The sequence below is a fragment of the Equus caballus genome, chromosome 27 (assembly GCF_041296265.1).
Source record: "Equus caballus isolate H_3958 breed thoroughbred chromosome 27, TB-T2T, whole genome shotgun sequence".
Taxonomy (NCBI): Eukaryota; Metazoa; Chordata; class Mammalia; order Perissodactyla; family Equidae; genus Equus; species Equus caballus.
In genome coordinates, this window is record NC_091710.1 from 21,318,382 (window position 1) to 21,339,094 (window position 20,713).

The 20,713-nt window shown below is 53.0% G+C and overlaps 1 protein-coding gene and 1 non-coding gene across 17 annotated transcripts in view; both read left to right on the top strand.

Annotated features, from left to right (window-relative positions):
* ANK1 (ankyrin 1) overlaps positions 1–20,713 on the top strand; it is a 207,559-nt gene that overhangs the window by 185,617 nt on the left and 1,229 nt on the right. For 4 of the 16 annotated variants that reach the window (XM_014736524.3, XM_014736525.3, XM_070253375.1 and 1 more), the window contains 5 exons: positions 4,606–5,164; positions 8,215–8,512; positions 13,032–13,115; positions 14,117–14,257; positions 14,506–14,639. In XM_014736524.3, the coding sequence (XP_014592010.2) occupies positions 4,606–5,164; positions 8,215–8,512; positions 13,032–13,115; positions 14,117–14,257; positions 14,506–14,604 (1,181 nt within the window). In that variant the 3' untranslated portion in view covers positions 14,605–14,639. Of the gene's footprint in view, positions 1–4,605; positions 5,165–8,214; positions 8,513–11,571; positions 12,361–13,031; positions 13,116–14,116; positions 14,258–14,505; positions 14,640–20,713 lie in introns of those variants that run through there. The other 12 variants (XM_005606280.4, XM_014736531.3, XM_014736534.3 and 9 more) reach the window with 8 other exon arrangements.
* Positions 15,403–15,468, top strand: MIR486 (microRNA mir-486). Its single transcript, NR_033059.1, has one exon. It is a non-coding gene; the product is annotated as a microRNA mir-486 (primary transcript).

The following is a 20,713-nucleotide window of genomic DNA, read 5'->3' on the forward strand; positions in this document are numbered from 1 at the left end:
ACTCTCACTGCTTCTGTTCAACATTGTATTAGTGGTGATAGCCAGTACAATCAGGCAAGTAAGAGAAATAAAAGGCAACTAGATTGGAAAGGAAGGAGTTAACTGTCTTTATTCACAGACAACAAGATCGCCTATATAAAAACCCAATGGAATCCACAAAAAGTGATTAATAAATGAGTTTGGTAAGCTTGCAGGATACAATTCCAATATATAACAGTCATTCGAATTTCTATGTATTAGCAATGAACAATTATAAGTTGAAATTTAAAAAAGAATACCATTTATAATAGTATTGAGAAAATTGAAATACTTGGAGCTAAATCTGATAAAAGATGTGAAAGACTTATACATTGAAAACTACAAAACATTACCAAGAGGAATTAAAGCACACCTAAAGAAATGTAGAGATACGTCTCGTTAATGAGTCAGAGGCCTTGATATTGTTGTCACTTCTCCCTAAAATGATCTATATATTTCAGCAATCTCAATCAAAATTCCTGTAGGATTTTTTGTATAAATTGAGAAAGTGGTTCTAAATTTCATATGGAAACGACCTAGAATATCCCAAATAACTTTGAAAATGAATGGAGTTGGAGGATCGACACCACCTGACTTCAAGATTTATTACAAAGCTTCAGTAATTGAAGTGTGGTATTGTCATAAAGATAGATAAATGAGTGCAACAGAATAGAGCCCAGAAATAGAATCACATATATATATATATATATATATGAACTACTGGTTTTTAACAAAGGTGCAAAGGCAATTCAGTGGAGAAAGAGCAATCTTTCAAACAAGTGGTGCTGGAACAGTTGGATATTCATATGCAAAAGTGAACTTGGATTCATACCTTGCATCCTATACAAAAATTAATGCAAAATGGATCATAGATTAAATGTAAAACCTAATATAAAAACTTCTAGGAGTAAACATAAAAATACAAAATTTCTAGAAGAAAACATAAAAGAAATCCTTAGAGACCTTGGGTAAGGCAAAGACTTTTTAGATAGAACACCAACAGCGCAATCCGTAAAAGGACAAATTGATAAGTTAGACTTCATCAAAATTAGAAACGTCTGCTCTTCAAAATGCACTGTTAAGAGAATGAAAAACAAGCCACAGCTTGGGAGAAAATATTGGCAAATAATCATCTGATATAGGATTTGTATCCAGAATATATAAAGAACTCTGAAAACTCAATAATAAGAAAATAGACAACTCAGTTTTTACAAGGGGCAGAAGATTTGAACAGATGCTTAACTCAGAAGATATACCAATGGCAAATAAGCACGTGAAAAGATGCTTAAATCATTAGTCATTAGTGAAATAGCTTGGGAAACACTTTGGTTGTTTCTTAAAGAGTTAAACACTTACCCACCATATGATCCAGCCATTCCATCCAGAAGAAAAGAAAGCATATGTCCAAACAGACAAGCAGCTTTGTAACATCCTCAAACTGGAAGCAATCCAAATATCCATTAGCAGGCAAATGGATAAACTGTGGTATATCCATCCAGTAGACTACAACTCAGCAATAACAATGGCTGAATTATTGATACATGTAACAGCATGGATGACACCCAAATAGTTAGGCTGAGTGAAAGAAGCCAGACAAACAGGAGTACGCACTGTATAATTCCATTTATCTACCAGTCTAGGAAATGCAAACTCACATGGAAAGCAGACCAGTGGTCACCTGGGGATGGAGTGGCGGAAGGAAGGGTTACAAAGAAGCGTGAGGAAGCCTTTCAGGGATGATGAACGTCCCCTCTTGTCCTTGTGGTGACGATTTCATGGTTGTATACCTGTCAGAACTTATCAAATTATCTACTTTAAATATGTGCATTTATTGTATGTCAGCTATACCTTAATAAAGCTATCCTAAAAAGATATTAATGGCAAAATCTAGTGAAAAGACCACTCTTACTGTGTGCCTTAAGCAACTTACTAAACCTCTACTTTACTTTTCTTGTAGGGTTGTTGTAACAATTAAAAATAATCTGTTAGATATGTTTTTTCACAAAATAGATGCTTGATTGATAATGGAAATAAGATAATAATGCTTTCGAGAATAATAATAAGGAAAATAATCACTTGACTCTAAGATGTTTTGTTCCTATATATCTGGAGAGATTTCTATGGAAGGTTTGCAGGCCATTCCCCCTGGTTTCCCAGTTCCTGAGGTCAAAGTTTCACATGCAATGTCTTGGTGGTAATATTGTGGTAAGATCTGACCCACCCATTTCTCCTACTCTCCCACCTCTTCCGTGTTCCTCCTAGTTTGGCCAGAGGTGAAAGGGGATTCCCTTAATCTCCGCCACTGTACCATCCTACCCACCAGCCACCACACCACCTCACGGTCTCCTCCTCCTTCTGATTTTGGGAGAACACTTGTAGAGATCAATCGGGAATAAGACTCTCCTGGGAAGGTTGAGAGAGAGGATGTGTTGAGCACGTAGCATGATTACATTGAGCACACGTGTAATCATTAGCAACTGTGGTTTTACTAAATACGGGTGAAGCCATCTGTTCTGGCTCCTGTGTCTCCCTCACACTTCTCTAGAGCTCTGCACTAGTCCCTGGGGCCAATGGATTCCGAATCCTGTTCCAGGCAAGTGAGAGGAAAAGGTAGACACCATTGATGCCCTCAAAGAGTGTACAGTTCCATGAATAGCTTAGTGAGGGAACACAGGACAGATTCAAAGATGGGAGAAATCAAGATAAGCTGAAGTTATAGGAAATGGTCATGAAAAAGAGGACAAAGAGAACACGTCTTATTGTGTGTGTGTTTCTAATCCCCAACCCTTTAGCATGGTACCTAGCATGTAATCAGACCTCAGTTAATATTTTTTGGTTGAACAAGTGAGTGAATGAGGATAACTGGAGATAGTATTGTCAAAAGTAGAGAAGAGATGGGCGAGCAGGAGCTGAGGCCCAGAGCTAGGAATGAGGAAGGCCCGTTGGAAGAAAGGCTGAGCCCAGGGAAGAGCTGGATGCATGTGGCGGGGAATGAATGGCAGGACTCTAGGCTAGGGGCCTCTCTGCATGGCAGGAAGGTCCCTAGAGACCTGGCAGAGGGTGGCCCCACCCTACCCAGTGTCCTCCTTTGGCCCTGCTGCGTTTTCAGAGGTGGTAGGCACACACCTGCTCCCTGGCTCCCCAGACGAGCTCAGCCGAATGGAGAATCTTGTCTTCTATTCCCTTCTCCCGCCCACAGCTTGGCACCTGCTCTGAAGGGGAGTCAGAGGCCCTCTTTCTCCTATTTCAGGGACCCTCATTCCTGGATAGAGGAGAGCAGAGGAGTCACCTGACAGAACACTGCCCATTCAACTCGCACACAAATTTCTCACACGCTGACATGTGCCTCTCACTCGGGTTCCTGGTCACTTCTGAACATCAGAGAGCTAGTACCAGAGCCACCCAGAAAACTAGCAGGGACTCCCGTCTAAGCCAGGCAGCAAAGAACAGATGGATGACAGGCTGTGCTGACCATGGGGCCATGCGTCTGGGGGCCTGAGCCAGCTGGCTCTGATTCCTCCGGGTCACTGCTGACCTGGAGCTGGGATGACTTGCTCGGGGCAGAGTCCTGAAGTGCCAGCAGGTGTGCCTAGCTCCTCCTGGTGCCCCCTGAACTGGCCCCCTGTTTTGAACCCTTAGAAAACCCACCTGTGGAGCCAGCCCTGATGACCTAGTGGTTAGTGTTCCACGCTCACCACTTTAGAGGCCCAGGTTCACTTCCCAGGTGCAGAACCACACCACCCATCTGTCAGTGGCCATGCTGTGGTGGTGGCTCATATAGAAGAACTAGAAGGACTTACAACTAGGATATACAACCATGTACTGGGGCTTTGGGGAGGAAAAAAAAAAAGAGGAAGATTGGCAACAGCTGTTAGCTCAGGGCAACTCTTTCCCTGCAAAAAAAAAAAACGAAAAAGAAAAGAAAACTCATGTGTGCCACTTTAGATTACTTAGAGTTTCTGGAACTATTCCACAACTCGAGGAAAAATTACTTCATCTCAAACCAAATGGTTTCCCATTTGACCACTGCACCAAGGTCTGTGGATGTTCAGCTTACCCCATGAGACCCTCCAAGGCACCTTGATCACGGACCCTGGTTCTGGGGGCTGGTCCCTCCCTTTAAGGTACATTCCTGACAGAGACTCTAAGGACTGTGCCAAAGGGAAGTCTTGAGCAAAGAAAGAGCAGGAGTTCTTTCTGCCCAGCCTTCGAGAAGTGGGGCTCTCACCTGATTTGAGACAGGGTGGAGCACAAGTCCTTTGGATCAAGGCCTCTTCACGTAGCGCTCTGAACTGGATAACAAAGAATTCCAATCTCTTTCTTTGCCATCCAGCACAGCAGTCCTCCTCTTCACCCCTACTCCCTGGCTGCCCCCCATCCAACTCAGAGTATTATTTCTCTTGCCCAGGTACCCGGGGCAGCAGCCCCAAGGCCTGAGCATTGGACTTTGAGCTTGGAAAGCCCCTTGCCCAGAATGTGCATGCCTATCTATGGCTGTGCCTGTGTGTGCGTGTGCGTGGACTTGCACGTAAGCGTGTGTGACAAAAATCGCTTCTGGAGCATGTCGCCCTCTGTCTGCCCATCCAGGTTACTCCTCGCTGCAGGACGAGCTGCTGTCCCCTGCCTCCCTGCACTACGCGCTTTCCTCTCCGCTGCGTGCAGACCAGTACTGGAACGAGGTGGCCATGATAGACTCCAATCCCTTGGTGGTCATGGATCCTGACGCCATGCTGGAGATGTCTGACATGCAGGTGTGGTCTGCGGGCCTCACACCCTCCCTGGTCACTGCTGAGGACTCCTCTCTGGAGTGCAGCAAGGCCGAGGACTCTGATGCCACCAGCCACGAGTGGAAGCTGGAGGGGTCGCTCTCCAAGGGACTCCAGGGCCCCACGCTGGGCTCTCTGGACCTCGTAGAGGACGACACAGTGGATTCAGATGCTACAAATGGCTTTACCGATTTTCTTGAACAAAAGGAAGGTCAGAGGTCAGAAGAGAAGCTGCCAGGTCATGAGAGGCAGGAGGACTCAACAGGTGTGAGGCAGGACTCAGAGAATGAAGTGTCTTTTGTTTCAGGCCAGCAGAGGGTACAAGCCCACATCACAGAATCCCCCACCGTGAGTCTGGTGATGGAGACGAGCCAGGACAGGTAAGGGCTGGGCTGCCAGGGCAGCAGGCCTTTCGTCTTTCTGGGCTTCCGGGGGAGATGGTGCCTGGCAGTGAGCACAGAGGGCATTCTTAGGTGATGCTGCCGCCCTGACCCTGTGTTCTGAGTGCCCCGGAGCACATAAATTGAGGATGGCGCTAACTTGCCTCTGAAGCCGCCCAGCTGAACTCAGGCCTCTGTCATGTAAGAGAGGAGCTGTGATCTGCAAGGCCGGTCCCGCCCCAAGACCCCTCCCGGGCATGGCCAGCAGGAGAGAGGCTGAGAGTGTTGGTACAGGGAACAGCGTGCTTAGGAGAGAGACTGTAAAACTCGGTGCTGCCACGTCCCTAAAGTGGGGCTGGAGTTGGTGCTCCAGGCCCTGTCGCCATTGTGCGCTGACTGCTGAAGACCATATTTAGAAACCTGGAGGCACCAGGGCCCGGGGAAGTTATTCGTGCAGTCACAGCCTGCGTGAGACAGGGCTGATAATGGTGCCCGTTCTGCTTAGTCCCTTTGAAAGAGTGAGGCTGGTGGGCTTATCTGGGACAGGACAAGGCTTATCAGCTGTCGAGAGCTGCTTGTTCCCCTGGCTGGCTCCTCACAAGCTCCCCGTGACGGGAAGGCTGGTCCTGTGCGGGCCATGGGGGAGCAGCGTTGGCAGCACCTCTGCAGACACTGAGACTCCTCAGGCCACGGCCCGGCTCACGGCCCTGCAGTGGACCCCTACCACACCCCCGGCGCTGTGCTCAGTGCAGAGGAGGCCTAGGGGGAGAGAGGGAGAGGACACAGACCTGTGATGGGCATTATTTTGGCCTTTCTGGACCAGCACAGGAAGTGAGTGGCAGCGGCCCTTTCCTCCATGTCGCTGTGCTTCCTGGACTTTCCCTAAAGCAGCGAGGTGTTTCATGCGCTCCCAGAAGGCTGTGGCCACCCAAGGAGCTCCAGTCAGGTCAAGCTGTGGGAAGTCTGTCATCATTTCCTCTTCCCATCCACGCTGCCCTCAGGCCGGCTCGGAAGCTCCAGGGCCTACTCTCTGTGGCCTGAATACAGGAGGGAAAAGAGAGTCGTTAGCAGATGGGACAGCAAGGGTTCATTTCGCTTCCCAAACAAACCTTTGGTTATTGGGGAGAATTGGATGGACTAAGCCCGTGAGGATTCCAAGTGAAATCCTGGCATTTCACTAGAGAGAGGCCTTCTTCCAACAAGCTGTGATGGCCATGCGTTCAGCCAGCATTGATCACATGCTCACTGGGTGCTGGCCACAGCACCAAGTAACAGCAGGGTCACTAGATAGGGAGCCAGAAGGCCTGAGTGCTGAGCCATGGTATGTTTCAGAGCTGGGCTCTGTGTCCTTGGTCATCCTCCCAGTGGGGATAGACAGATATCGTTTACTCACTCAACAATATGCATTGAGTGCCTCCCCTGTGCCAGGCATCTAGGAACAGTGCCTGGGTGCCTGGGATATGGCATTGAACAACAGACAAAATCTCCACCTGCAAGAAGTTTACATTCTGCTGGGGAAACGGACAATAAACAAGATAAAGTGAATAAAAGTAATTAAAGAGAAATGCTGGATAATAAGTGCTAAAAAGAAAAATAAAGCAGAGAAGGGGGTTGGATAGGAGGTGTGTATGGTGTGGAGAGGGGGTGGTTGAAATTATAGACGGGGTGGCCTAGCAGCCTGAGATAGTGGTTTTGGAGTAAACTTAAAGGAATCTGGGGGTGAGCTGGGTGAATACCTGAGGAGAGACAGTCAGCAGAAGGCCCAGCTAGTGCAAAGGCCCTGGATAGAGCATGTCTGGCCCAGTCAAGGAACAGTGAGAAGGTCGTTGTGCCTTCAGCAGAATTATTGAGGGAGATGAGGTCAGGGAGGTAATGGGGCCGGACATGTCAGGCCTTAAGGTCCTAGAAAGATTTGGTATATACTGGGTGGGATGAGGCGCCATTAGAGGGTTTCGAGCAGAGGAGTGAGGTGATCTGGCAACTGCCTGGAAAATAGTCAGACATGGCCAGGAGTAGAAGCAGGGGGATGTCCTAAGAGGTGAGAGTCCACTAGGGTGTGGACCAAGATGGTAGCAGTGGTGGTGGCGAGAAGTGGTTGTGTTTGGTTGTGTTCAGGATATATTTTTGAAAGTTGAACCAAAAGGGTTTGCTGACAAATAAGATGTGGAGTGTGGGGGAAAGAGAGGAGTCAAAGAGTTCACTGGTATCCTTGACCTGACAACTGGAAGGATGAAACTGCATTTACCGCAGTGGGGAAGACTAGGTAGGAGAGGTTTGGGGAGAAGATCGTCAGCATGGATTTGACCACGCTGTCCTCGAAATGCCTGTTGGAAGTCCAAAGCAGAAGTGTTGAGGAGGTGGTAGGCTACACATCTGCAGTTGAAGGCAGAGATGCTGGAGACATGCATCTGGGCATGAGGAGCCTGTAGACGGGGTGTGAGCATGGATTGAATGGTCCCTGAGGAAGTGGATAGAGATAGAGATGAGGTCTGAGAACTGAGCCCTGGGGCACTCCAGTGTTCAGAAATCAGAGAAATAAGGAGGAACCAATGAAGGGCACTGAGAAGGAGTGGCCAGAGAGGGAGGGAGTTAAACCAGTCAAGTGTACTGTCCTGGAAGCCACGGAAGAGCATGTTTCCAGGGGGAGAGCATGAACACCTTGTCAGATGAGTCCTGAGAGGCGGACTGTCGAGTGAGTGTCCTGGAGGGCTGGAGGGGAGGTGGGTAAGATGACGGGTGTGGAGCCCTGGATGACTCGACCATCAGTGAGGGCCAAGTGCCTCGGGTGCCCAGAGTAGGGAGCCGCCACTCAAAGGGAGGGGACAGTGGTACTGGCATCCGTGGCCCTCTCCACCTGGACAGCATGGATGGACCGTTTGTTCCTCTCTGGACAGGGCAATCAGCTGTGTGATTTGCTCACGCTCTCCTGCCCCTCAGGTGGGCAATACAGGACGTGTCCTGGCTGAGCCAGGGCTCTGGAGGTGGAGAGTGTCTGAGAGAGCAGAGACTGAAGGGTGACCGAGTGTTCTTTCTCTCTTCCCGGACCCCAGACTGCAGGACTGGGATGGGGAAGGCTCCATTGTCTCATACCTGCAAGATGCTGCACAGGGCTCCCGGCAAGAGGAGACCACGCAAGGCTCGCACTCAGTGCAAAGAGCGGTCACCACCGTCCCAGGGCTGGAGCCCCATGGGTCTCAGGAGTATGAGAAGGTCCTGGGGTCTGCACCTGAGCACTTGCGGATAGAGCAGCCCGAGGCTGAGAGCCCCCAGGCTGACCGGGAACGGAGACGACAAGGCCACCAAGAATGGGTGCAGGAGGCGGAGAGCACCTTCTCCGGGGTGGTACAGGTGAGAGCCGCAGGGGCGCCTGCTGGGGCCTGAGGCTCTAGGGCGGCCTCTCTCTCACTCAGGCCCAGAGCCCAGCCTGTTTCCTTTCTTTAAAACTTGCGGTGGTGCCTTCACTTTCTCTAGAAGTAAGGATGCAAGGTCTTTACCTACCTCCTACCTCGACCTCTCCCGAGGGAATGGAGGGGCGACAGCTATGCCGTCATCACCCTCACACCTGCCCCAGCTCTCAGCTGTTACTCCCATCTGGCAGCTGACGGTTGAGCAACTTGCCCAAGGTCACAGGGTCATAGGTGGGCTTTGAGTTAGGTCTGGCTGATGCCAAAGCCACGGTTTTGTTTTTCTTTTTCCATCATGTTTTAGAAAGGGCTTAGAGCCAAGAGAACTGGGTGTTAGGCTAACGCTGGTCTGCGTGGCGATGGCCATGCCACTCTCTCCTCAGCCCCTCAGTTTCCTCACTGGTAAGTGAGCAGTGATAGATTATCACCAAGGTTCATCGGGCTGGGGAATTCTGATTCTGTGGCAGGCTCACCAAGTGAAGCAGGAGGTGGGTAGAGAGAACGTCCCCCTAGGCCGCTCTCCTCTCTCCGCCCCGTCCTCTCTTCCTCCCTCCCTACTTCCAGTTTACTCTACTTTACTCATTTTGTGTATTCACTTTTGTCTTCACTCCCCATTCCCATTCTCTTGCCTCTCCCCATTTCCATAGACAACCATTTTAATGCATTTTTTGAAAAAATTTTTATTATGAAAAAATTGCAAACAAATACAAAAACAGAGTAGCACATTAACTTAGCACGCGCAAACCACACAGGCTCCAGAATGACCCACTGGTGGCCAGTCTTCTTTCCTCTATACCCCCTCTTTCCCTCTCCCTCCATGTTATTTTGAAGCAAATACCAGACGTCTTATTAATGTGTGTCTTTTCAATGTATGCATTTTTATAAAATTTGCATTGCTGTTCGGTGCATATGTTTTTTGTTTTTCGGGGTTTTTTGCTGATGAAGAGTCTCCCTGAGCTAACGTCTGTTGCTAATCTTCCTCTATTTTGCATCTGAGCTGCCGTCACAGCATGGCCACTGACAGATGAGTGGTGTAGGTCTGCACCCGGGAGCCGAACCTGGGCTGCCCAAGAGGAGTGTGCCAAACCTAACCACTAGGCCCCAGGGCTGGCGCGGTGCATGTGTATTTTTGATGTGTACATAAACGATGTATTCTGTGTCTCGTTGGGTTTCTTACCGTTCAGGCAGCACTGTTTGCTCGTCCAGGAACCATTTCCCCCTCTCCTTCGTCTCTGCTCTTTCTTCTCTTCACTCCCCTCCCCCATCTGAACCTCAGCCCTGGGAGGCACCTTTGGGACCCCAAGACTGGGTTGGCTGCACCATGGTCCTGGGCTGCTGGCTGTAAAGAACTGCTAGGAATTAAACAGGGTTTTATTTAGAATGCTCCCCTGCCAAGTATGTGCCTGGGACAGGACAGGCAGCTGCGTCCATTTTTAACCCCAGCCCACCCAGCATTTTTTGCCACAGGCTGTTCCTCGGCACCCGCTTCTCCCGGGAGCAGGAGCATACCCAGAGGGCGGTGCTCCCAGCCCGTGTGCACCCCAGAACCCTGGGGACGAGAAGGGTACCAGGAGCATTCTTCTCCACCACCTCTGCTGTCAGCTCGGTGAGGAGGGAGTGGGGGAGAGAACAGGACTGCCCTGCTGATCCCGAGAGAAACAGTCTAGGTCACACAGCCCAGCTGCCTTGTTTATAAATGAGGAAACTGAGGCCCAGAGAGGCCGACGTCAAGGCCAGGAGGGCCCCATCTCCTGCTTCCCAGTGGCAGTGAGTGTGCGGGCCACCACGTCTAACCCCTCCCCAGCCTGGGACAGGACAGAGTGGCGTGGATGAGCCATTGTCTGAATCATCTCAAGGGACCCCAGGGATGATAGCAAGGCCCATTTAAGGTGACAGTTTGCAAAACACCCATTTCCGAGTATTTCCAGTGAATCTCTGAAAACAGCAAGAGAGGGATAGAGAGATGCCTCGTAATTTGGGGCTTGGGAGGTGGACCTGAAGTGACTGTAAGCCGCCCAGTCACTGAGGAGGACCCTGGTGGAAATATCTGAAGTTGGTCTCTTTTTGGCTGGGCCAAAACCGAACGCCCTCCGGCACCCAGCTCCGTTGCGGGGCTGTGGCCTCTGTGTTTCAGGTGCTCTCTTGTTCAAGTGAGGCAGTATTGTGTAGGGATGGGAGTTTGAAATCAGACTCTCATTTACCCTTTCACAGAGGCAAGTTACTTAACATCTCTGTGTCTCCGTTCCCTTTGTGTTGAACGGCAAAATCATAGATCCTGCATGGTAGGGTTGTCGTGAGGCTTAACCAAGGTAATATGTGGAACCACCGAGAACCACGCGGAGCGGTGTGCGTGGTGGTAAGTGTGTGCTGTTAGGGTTCGTCGTGGGACTCCTCGGAAACCCCATGATGCCCCCAGCGCTCTCGAGAACGGGGTGGGGAGAGAGCACTCTAATCTCTGTTTTGCGGGGAGGAAACTGGGTCCCAGAGGTACCGGCTTCCCCCAGCCCCCACCAGGAGGGAGTTGCAAGGTCAATTAGCCGTGTCCCAGATCTTTGTTCTCTCTGCCACGTGGGCTGCTACTCAAAGAGGAACAGCCTGATCCCCAAAGTGGATTCCTTTCAGCCACAGCTGCTGTGGCTGCCTCTGTGAATCTACTCTGTAAAGGCGACTGTAACGCGTGTGGGTCCTGCTTGTGGGCGTTGACAGCCCAGCCTGGGGACAGCCTCTAAGGACAGGCCTTAAATAGACACACCAGTTACACACTTACATTTAGGATCGCCGTGCCCAGTAAAGGGGGCACCGAGGGCGCATGGGGCTGATGGGAATTGTTTGGGCTTCCAGGTGGCCCTGCCACCTGTGCTGGACCCTGCCGCACTCCTTTGGCTGGGCCTGAGAAAATCAGTCGTCCCGGGGCTATTTTTGAAATAAACCTTTAACTCTCCAGGGTATTAGCCAGTCCCATCTGCACAGGTGCGGGGGGAGTGCTGTCATTCTGATGACGGCAGTAGCAGGCATCCCTCCCCAGGGAAACACACAAGTAGCCACGTTCTCGGACACTTTGTCTTCTAGAGTCCCTGAATGAGAAAATTACCCTGGGCAGAACTGCCTCAGTTCGCATAGGAGCAGGCAGGCAGGAGAGGTGAGGGGGCAAGCCCCCCTTCAAGCTCTTGGGGTGGACAGAGCGGGACGGGGCGGGACTCAGTGCACACAGTGACTTTGACATGCGCTTTCAGTGCCCGGGACACGCGCACCTGCCGGCTTCCTTCTAGCCCAGTTGGACAGCCCCAGCAGCTGGTTTGGGGAGCTAAAATTATCGCAGTCTGACATCACCCAGGCATGAGGGCAGAGCCTGGGGCTGCTCCGTAGAAGGGCACTCAGGCAGGCAGTTCTACTGAGGGGCCGGTCAGTCTCCTGGCCAGAGAGAAAAAGCAGGAGGCCAAGGGGCAAGAATGGAAGGGGTCTCAGGGGGTCACAGGAGTCCAAGAGGAGAATGAGAGGTTGGACCTCCCCAGCGACCAGATCCCCTGGGTCCGCTGGTCCCCCAAGGGCCGGGCTGGTGAGGAGGAGGTGAGGATGTGGACTTTCATCACCCAACTCCTGGTCACTCTCGTGCTCCTGGGCTTCTTCCTGGTCAGCTGTCAGAACGTGATGCACATTGTCAAGGGCTCCCTGTGCTTTGTGCTGAAGCACATCCACCAGGAGCTGGACAAGGAGCTGGGGGAGAGCGAGGGCCTGAGTGACGACGAGGAGACCATCTCCACCAGGGTGGTCCGCCGTCGGGTCTTCTTGAAGGTAACGGCTAGGCAGGAGGCAGGCCTGGGGCTGGAGGCCAGGGCTGGGGGCACAGCGCTGTGCTGTGTGTTGAGAGAAGCTGGGTGATGGCGCTGGATATGAGGTCAGGGCCAGGAAGGCCTCAGGGGATGGGACGCGCACTGCGAGTGAGGACTGAGTGCAGCGTTGGCTCAGACCTCTGCTCTGTTATGGCAGAGAAAGCTCAGCTGTGGGACTCAGTGGGCTGTTCTCGTCCTGCTTCGGTCCCCAACCAGCTTCAGGAAGTGAGCAGGTCACACTCAGGGTGTTGGTGTCTTCGGAAGGGCTTTCTAAACTGTAAAGTACTGTAGAAATATAAATTAGGTGGCTCATTTCCTGTCTCAGGGCTTCCTAGTAAAACTTCCATATTCCTCGCTGTCTTGCCTGCTCCTGGTGCTGCTGCCGCAGTGAGCACACAAAGCTCTTGAAACCAAGCTTGGGGCTCCGTCCCGTCCTCAGGCCCCGTGGCTCCATGGGCCGCCTCTCACACTTGGGTGTGGGTTTGGCTGCCACGACCTGCTGAGTTGGCGTTTCCTGCCATGGTGGGGATTTGTCTGACTGTGGTTTCTGCTACTGCTATTTCCTCATCCTCCATTCTTATTCCCAAACTCCCACTTAGCAATCTCGAGTTTTCTCCCTTTCTCTAATTCCAGGGAAATGAGCTTCAGAATATTCCAGGCGAGCAGGTGACAGAGGAGCAATTCACGGATGAGCAGGGCAACATTGTCACCAAGAAGGTGGGTGCAGAGAATCTCCTGAGCTGGGGAGTGGCAGGTGGGCTAGAAGCTAGAAGGCTGTGGACTCCTCTCCTGGCTTCTTGCTGCTGCCATAACGGGGCATAAGCACGGCCCAGAAGAGGTGGTTCTGGTGCCAGGAGCCCTTGTCTTCCCTGGTCTGCACATGACCTTCCTCAGAGCCACTTTGCCTGATTCCACCTGAGTTCAGCTCCTGCTACTCTGTTGCAGAAGGCCCCGTGGAGCAGCCCAAACCTAGTCCTGTGATGCTGAGCCCTGTAAGGCAGCCGTCTGGTGGTCCTGGACTGCCACAGCCCTCCTAAAATGAAAAGGATGTGGAAACACCTTGAATGGGTAGATTTTAATTCAGCAAAACATGAATTTGCCTGTCAAGGGTTGGGCCCCATCTAGATATGGGCGAATGGGAGAAGGAGAGAAGGGAAGACCTGTACGCTCCACTGCAGTGCTGCTCACACTGTTAGAGGGAAACCCCAGTGCCTGTCTTTCCTTCTGCACAGCAATCAGGGATCGTGTCTTGTCGATGTTTTCATGTCCCACTCCTAGCACATGCTAGGTGCAGAGTAAACAGTTAGAATATTTGGATAAATGAATAAGGGAACAGGAAGATTGCATCAAATTACTATAGATGAAAAAGAAACGCCCCCTGCCCTCCGGAGCTTACAGCCATCCAGGGAGGACAGACTGCATCAACTTGCATCGACACCAAGAGGCAGAACGAGGTGCTGTGGGCTGGAGACAGCAGTCACACGTGGTCAGACTCTGACCACTGATGAGAACTGCTGAGACCCCCGCTGCAAATTCTCGCCCCTCCGAGGCTGTCCAGTGTGAATTTTACACTCAGTGATGGGGGTGAGAGGCCCAGCCCTGTTCTTGGGCCCCTAGGACAAAGGCTGCCTCTCCCTGATGTCACTCCTGGGAGCTGCTCTTCGCGAGTCTGCCCTGACGGCTTCGCCAACCTTTTCTCCCTGACGTCTCTCTTCCAGATCGTTCGCAAAGTTGTTCGTCAGATAGACTCGTCTGGTGCCGATGACACCCAGGAGCACGAGGAGGTGATTGCTGAGGGGCCCCTGGAGGATCCTAGTGAGCTGGAAGCCGATATTGATTACTTTATGAAACACGCCAAGGTACTGCGGTGGCTGCAGCCTCCGAGGCGCCCGCCTTCCGAGTGCCCAGCGCCTCTCCCTGCTGCTCCCCTCTGCGCCAGCCCGAGTGGCTTCCAGTCTGCACCATGCTCACCTCTCTCTGGGCTCCCCCTTGAGCCTCCCTTCCCCCTGGCAGGGCCTCCACAGGATGCCTTTCAATCTCTTGCCTATCTTTCGCCCCGTCTCTCTGTGTGATCTGTCCTGCATTCTGTCTCTGCTGCTGTCTCCAGGTGGAGCTGAGAGGGAGTAGCCTGCAGCCGGACCTGATAGAGGGCAGGAAGGGGGCTCAGATAGTGAAGCGGGCCAGCCTGAAAAGGGGGAAACAGTGACCTCGAGCCCCTCCCCTCGGAGGGCCTCTTTGGAGGTAACCCCGTCTTTCTGCATCCTCTCTGCATGGCCTGGCCTGGTTCTGAGTGGCTGGTCTTGGGAATGGCTGCTCACTTCCTGACCCCCCCGTCCCCTGTCCCTTCTTCTCCACCCCCAGCGGATGCAGGATGAGCAGTGGTCTCGAGCATAGACCCGCCTCTCCTTAGCGTCTGTGTCTCTGAGTCTCGGTTTCTTCATCAAGAAAACAGTCAGCAATACCTGCTGACCTCCCTCTCGGGGAGTGCAAAAGACAGATTTGCCAAAACGCTTTCCTGAGTGAAGGCTCTCAGTAACTCAGCAGTAATGTCATCCTGGAAACCAAGCCCTGGGGATCTGTAGGATGGGGCACAGGGCGCTGGAGGGTACAGTAGAGTCTGTTTAGGCTGTGCTGTTTCCACACAAGTCCCCAGGAAGTGTCCAACAGTGACAGGCGTAGACCCACACGGTCTCTTGAACCTGGAACCCTTCAAAAGTCCTGAGGAACCCAAGGCTTCCATTCTCCTTGATGTTTCTTGCCCTTGCTTTCTAGGAAAGGACCAAGTTAATAGGCCCAAGGGGTAGCTGGCATTCTCCCTGCAAGTCAGAGGGAGGCGGGGCTGGGTGCATGGCGTGTGTGAGCATGGGGACAGTGTGGCTGAGGACCGGGGCTGTGCGGTGATGTCGATGAGGGGGCTGAGAAGACACTGCGGCGAGGGCTCTCCAGCGGGCCCGTGCGGTGCTGGGGGCTTCAGCGGCCAGCTCTGACCTCCGTCCTCCCTGAGGGATCCTGTACTGAGCTGCCCCGAGGCCCTTCACTGTGCCCAGCTCGGGGCAGCTCAGTACAGGATGCGTCGGGGTGGGAGTCGGCAGGAAGTGGGGAGGCGTTGTGGCCCCAGCGCAGCGCTAAGTGGGTTGTGGCCATTTACACCCCCAGGGCCTCGCTCTGGGCCAGGTGGCACGCAGGCTCCAGCTTTCTGCATTCGGCGAAAAGCGGGGCCACTGCCTTGGAGCCACCAGAAGTGCTGACTCTGGGCTTCCCGACATCCTGCAGCATGTGGGCAAAAAAGAGGCCCACGGATCCAGTTAGGGGATAAAATTAGACCTGACGCCTCAGCAGCTTAAGGAGGTCACCGTGTTAACCCCCGCACTGCCAGGGGCCCCGCCAGGCTGCTGGTTTTGGAGACTAGCTGTAATTACTCCTGGAAGTAATCCCAAGGTGCATATAATTTGAAAAAGCAGAGAGTGGAAGGGAAAGTATCCTCTTCTGCCTGATTTTTCTTATGGCGGCAGTGGCAGCAGCGGCTTTAATTTCCAGCTCCTGTTTGGCTCAGGTGCTCCTGATGTCCCTGAAGGCGGGAGAGGCAGCCTAGAAGCCAGATGGGGGCAAGGCTGGAACGTGGACTTTAGAAAAAAAAAATGTCTGGAGGTGGTCTGCAAAGTGGCTGAACCCCCCCACAGGGTGTGGCTCCAGACCCCCGAGCATGGGTGTCAGGAACACTGAGCAGCCTGGCTCCAGGCCAGGGCTGGGGCCTCTGCCAAGCAAAGGCCGGGGGAGCGTACGGTGGGGACAGTGGTGAGGGAGCCAGCATGGAGGCAGGCTCCCACCTAGGTCCCAAAGAGCAGTGGAAGAGCGGGCGGCCTGCGGTGCTCTGCCCCCAAGACAAAGACCACAGAGAAGACAGCGAGGGCCAACCTCTCTGGCCCTGCACACTCCCTCCCACCCACTCGCAAGCATGGACAGTCGGTCCCCATATTTGTGAATTCCACAATTGCAGAAGTTACTTTAACCCCTAAACCAGCACTCATAGCACTTTCGTCATGCCTGGGCATGGCGGTGAAACCTGCAGTGGCCCTGTGTGCACGTCCCCGCTGAGGCCTAACAGGCAACACCCTGCCGCTTGTGTCAGCTCTCCTGCTGTAAACTAGTCTCCTTTTTGTGGTCTATTTAGTGCCATGTTTTTGCATTTTTGTGCTTTCTTTTGGTGATTTCATTGTTCAAAGTGGCCCCCAAGCCTAGTGCTGGAGTGCTGTCTAGTGTCTTAAGAGCCAGAAGGCTGGGTGGGCCTTCCGGGGAAAACCCGTGTGCTGGTGAGCTTTATCCGGGGCTGAGTTCTAGTGCTGCTGGCCGTGAGTCCAGTGTCAGCGAAGCAACCATGTGTATTGAATAAGGGGTTTTAAACAGAAACAGGCATAAAACAAGGGTATGTCTTCACTGGTTGACAGAAGAGTTGTGAACAGCGCGGCTTGCAGGAACCTAGTGCTGCTTCCTCCTGAGGAGCCACGGTTCGGTGTTGGCTAAGCCAGTGTTCACGGCGACTTTATAGAATATAAGAACTACTGTGAGTAATGCTAGTGACTGTGTTTGTTGCAGAGAGAGTGGAAGCTGGGGCTTGGGAGTCTAGATTCAAGGCCTGTCTTCCCCTCTCTCCACGTGGTGTGACCTTACACAGGTCGTTTAACTGCCCTGAGCATCTGTCTCCTAGGGGGCGGATGGAAGGCGTCCCCTCTGAATGTGTGTCAGACTTCTGTAAAAAGGCCTAAAGATAATCGCGGGAGCTGTGAGAGCTGCTGTGAAGAGCAAGGAGAACACGTGGATGCAGCACTCACTCCGTCCCCCATCTCACCTGTAGCCGGGCCCAGGGCCAGGTGGGCGGCTCGCCGAGCCTCAGGGCCTGAGCCGCAGCACAGCGCAAATGCCCATCTCTCCCCTGTAGGGCGGCCATGGTGGTGGAAGAGTGTCTGTGAAAGGGCTGTAGACGTTGTCAAGTCCTAATGCACTGTTTCTCCAAGTGTGGTCCGCATCCCTGCCTCTGTCATCTGAGAGTCTGGTTAAAGTGCAGATTCCTGGTCCCCGCCCCACACCTGCTGAAGTAAATTCTGGAACTCAGGATTCTGCATCCAGCCCCTCCACTGATTTTTATGCATACTGAAGAATACGTTATTATGAGATTTTGGTTTTCCTTCCCAAACCTCCTAAAGCTGATGTGGCACAGTTGTAGGCTTTATATTTAAAAGGTGAGCTGAAATGAAGGATGGTGATAGTTTGGTCAAAGGAATGGCACATTCCCCTCCCAGGTGAGGACTGAATCAACCCCGATCACACGTTCTGACTCCCCACAGTCACTCCTGACCCGGGGAGGAGTCTGGGTCTGAGGCCTGGCTGGCACGGAGGGTTGCTTTCCAGTCGTATTTAAGAAGCTGTTTAGTCAAGGCCTGATCGTTTGGGGCAGACGGTAGCAGCTGGTGGGTTGTGCTTCACGCCCAAGTATTGAGGCCCAAGAATTATGGTGTCAGTGCTGCTAAAGTGACAGCATGGAGCAGGGCAGCAGGAGTGCTGGGGGCAGGACAGCCCAGCCACCCTCTGGGTCACCAGGAGCCTGGGTGGGGCACTGGTCGTGGGCACCCCTCCGCATCTGTGTGGCTCCTCCTTCTGGAATTCTCGGAAAGCTGCGGCATGAAAAGGCTGCTGCTTTTTTTGGTTTTCCTTTTTAAAAGACACTTTCTATTCAGACACTATAATTGCAAGACTTGTGTTAGCTCTGAGTAAATAGAATATTTTTGTAAGTTTTCAAAGTAATCAGTCAGCACTCTCAGTGGGAGAAGGCAGGGAGGCAAAGGATGGTGGTTTATTTTGCTGTTTTGTTTTCAGTTACAGCCCACCCTCCCTCCCCAGCCATTGCGGTGTATGAGAGTCTGGGGCACAGGGAGAGAAGGGCGAGCCACAGACCCTGGGTAGGGGGTGGAAGAGGTGGCAGCACAGAGAAATGAAATGAGGAAAGGACCTGACCAGCGCAGCCACTTGGAGGGGCGGGGGGCTGTTTCCTCAGCTCTTTACAGGGTAAGACCTTCTTGGGGCTCCAAGGGGGAGAGGCGCAGGATGGTGGCAGAGAACCGAGGGGGAGAGGCGCAGGATGGTGGCAGAGCACTGAGGGGGAGAGGTACAGGACAGTGGCAGAGCACCAAGGGGGAGAGGCACAGGACGGTGGCAGAGCACCGAGGGGGAGAGGTACAGGACAGTGGCAGAGCACCGAGGGGGAGAGGCACAGGACGGTGGCAGAGCACCGAGGGGGAGAGGTACAGGACGGTGGCAGAGCACCGAGGGGGAGAGGCGCAGGATGGTGGCAGAGCACCGAGGGGGAGAGGTACAGCACAGTGGCAGAGCACCGAGGGGGAGAGGCGCAGGACGGTGGCAGAGCACCGAGGGGGAGAGGTACAGCACAGTGGCAGAGCACCAAGGGGGAGAGGCGCAGGATGGTGGCAGAGCACCAAGGGGGAGAGGCGCAGGATGGTGGCAGAGCACCGGCCACAGCCAGAGACTCGCACTGAGTCCTCCCTCTGCTGCCACCCAGATCCTGCTGGATGGAGCACTGCTCCTCCAGAGGATGTGAGCTGTGACCAGAGTGACCTCTAAGCCTGGAAGTCTCTCCTCGCCCCGAGTCTGGGCAGACGCATGGGCGGGAGGTGGTAGCCTGCCTTCCCAGGTTCAGGATTTTATCAGGTCTCTTATTTGAGGCATGCTCAGCAGTGGGGTAGGCACTGTGGGGACCACCAGGAGGGATAAGGCCCAGCCCTTGCCCTCAGGGTGTTTACACTCCAGCCAGGGGAATAATGCAGAAAGGAAAGACAGGACAAAAATGAGGGCATTGCTGGAGAGCCCTGTCACCCTTGACATGACTGTCCTAAGCACTCTATATGCCTTTAGCTCTTTTGAACGTCACAACAATCTAATGAGGAATGTCCTGTTCTTGCCCTCATCTTACAGCAGAGGAAACTGAGTCACAGAGAGTGTAAGTAACTTGACCAAGTTCATGCAGCAGGAAATTCTCAGACACACATGTATGAACTCAGGCAATCGGCTTCAGAGTTCATGCTCTTAACCACTACATGCTGTGATCGCTCTAAACAAAAGGCAGTGACGGAGAGGAGAGCTTCCACTTGGGAGCAGAGGAACAGGGAAGCTGGAGTGGTCAGGAAGGCTTCATGGGGGTTAGGTCTTGGGGGGGGGGCAGAACTTACATGGAGAGGAGACTGGATGGCATCCTGGCCAGGAGAGGCCAGCAAAGGCAGGGAGCTAGTGGGTGTGGCAGGACGGGAAGACTTGGAGGAGAGGGCGCTGCTGACAGGGAGGCCCCGTGCTGGAGGAGTCCGGCCCTCCAGGGTGACAGTTCTTTCAAGCACAGCAGCAGAAGGCCTGGTTTGTGCTCTATGGCCACCTTCCCATCCCTGGAGGACCACTCAGTCAGTTCACCTCGGTCACCTCCAGCTTCCTCCCCAACCCTGTCACCTGTCAGGCCCAAGACAGCTCCTGATTGGCCAACAGCTCTGTCTCAGAATGAGTTTCTGCCTTTCTATGTCACTTCCCGCCCCACTCAGGAGATTGCCAGCTCCTCTTTATGTAAGTGTCCTTCTTTTCCCCATGCCTCCCAAGGTCCCTGCAGACAGAGTCCCGACGGGCCAGCCTTGGGAACACGGAGTTCCCACCCTAGGTTGGAGGCCGAGGCACGGGCGCAGGGGCATGTCTGGCTGTGAATCCCAAGCTGCAGAGTTTGGACTTCACTCTGCAGGCAAAGCTGCTGTCTTCCAGCCTGGGACACACAATAGCCTAGGGAGAAAGCACCTGTTTTTCAAACGTTTCTCTGCCACAACAGAGCTTGTCCCTCCACCGAGCATGGGGAGAGGCCAGAGGCGCCTGTCAGGAAGCACTTGTGGACCAGAGCTGAGGAGGCTCTGTTGTCCTTTGAGGCTAGTGAGCGTCTGAGGCTTTGATCGCGTCTGAGGCTTTGATCGCGTCTGCTCTGCCTCTGGGTCCCCAGGGCTGGAGCACAGCAGGTGTCATTGCATGTTGGCTGAACTGAACTGAAAAAGTGGAGGCACCGCTGCCTGGCCTAGCCTCTTTCTTGGAAGAGCCCTGGCTCATGAGAATGGTCCCTTTCCTAGGCACAAGGATCTCTCATGGGGATTTCTCCCTAAGACAATCATAGGCCTGGGGGCCTCTGCTCCTCTCCGAGGTGAAGAGCACCCACCCTGGAGGGTTTTCAGGAAGCTCGTCCACCCAACAGGGAACTAGTGTGGCCTGGGCAGATGCCGCTCGAG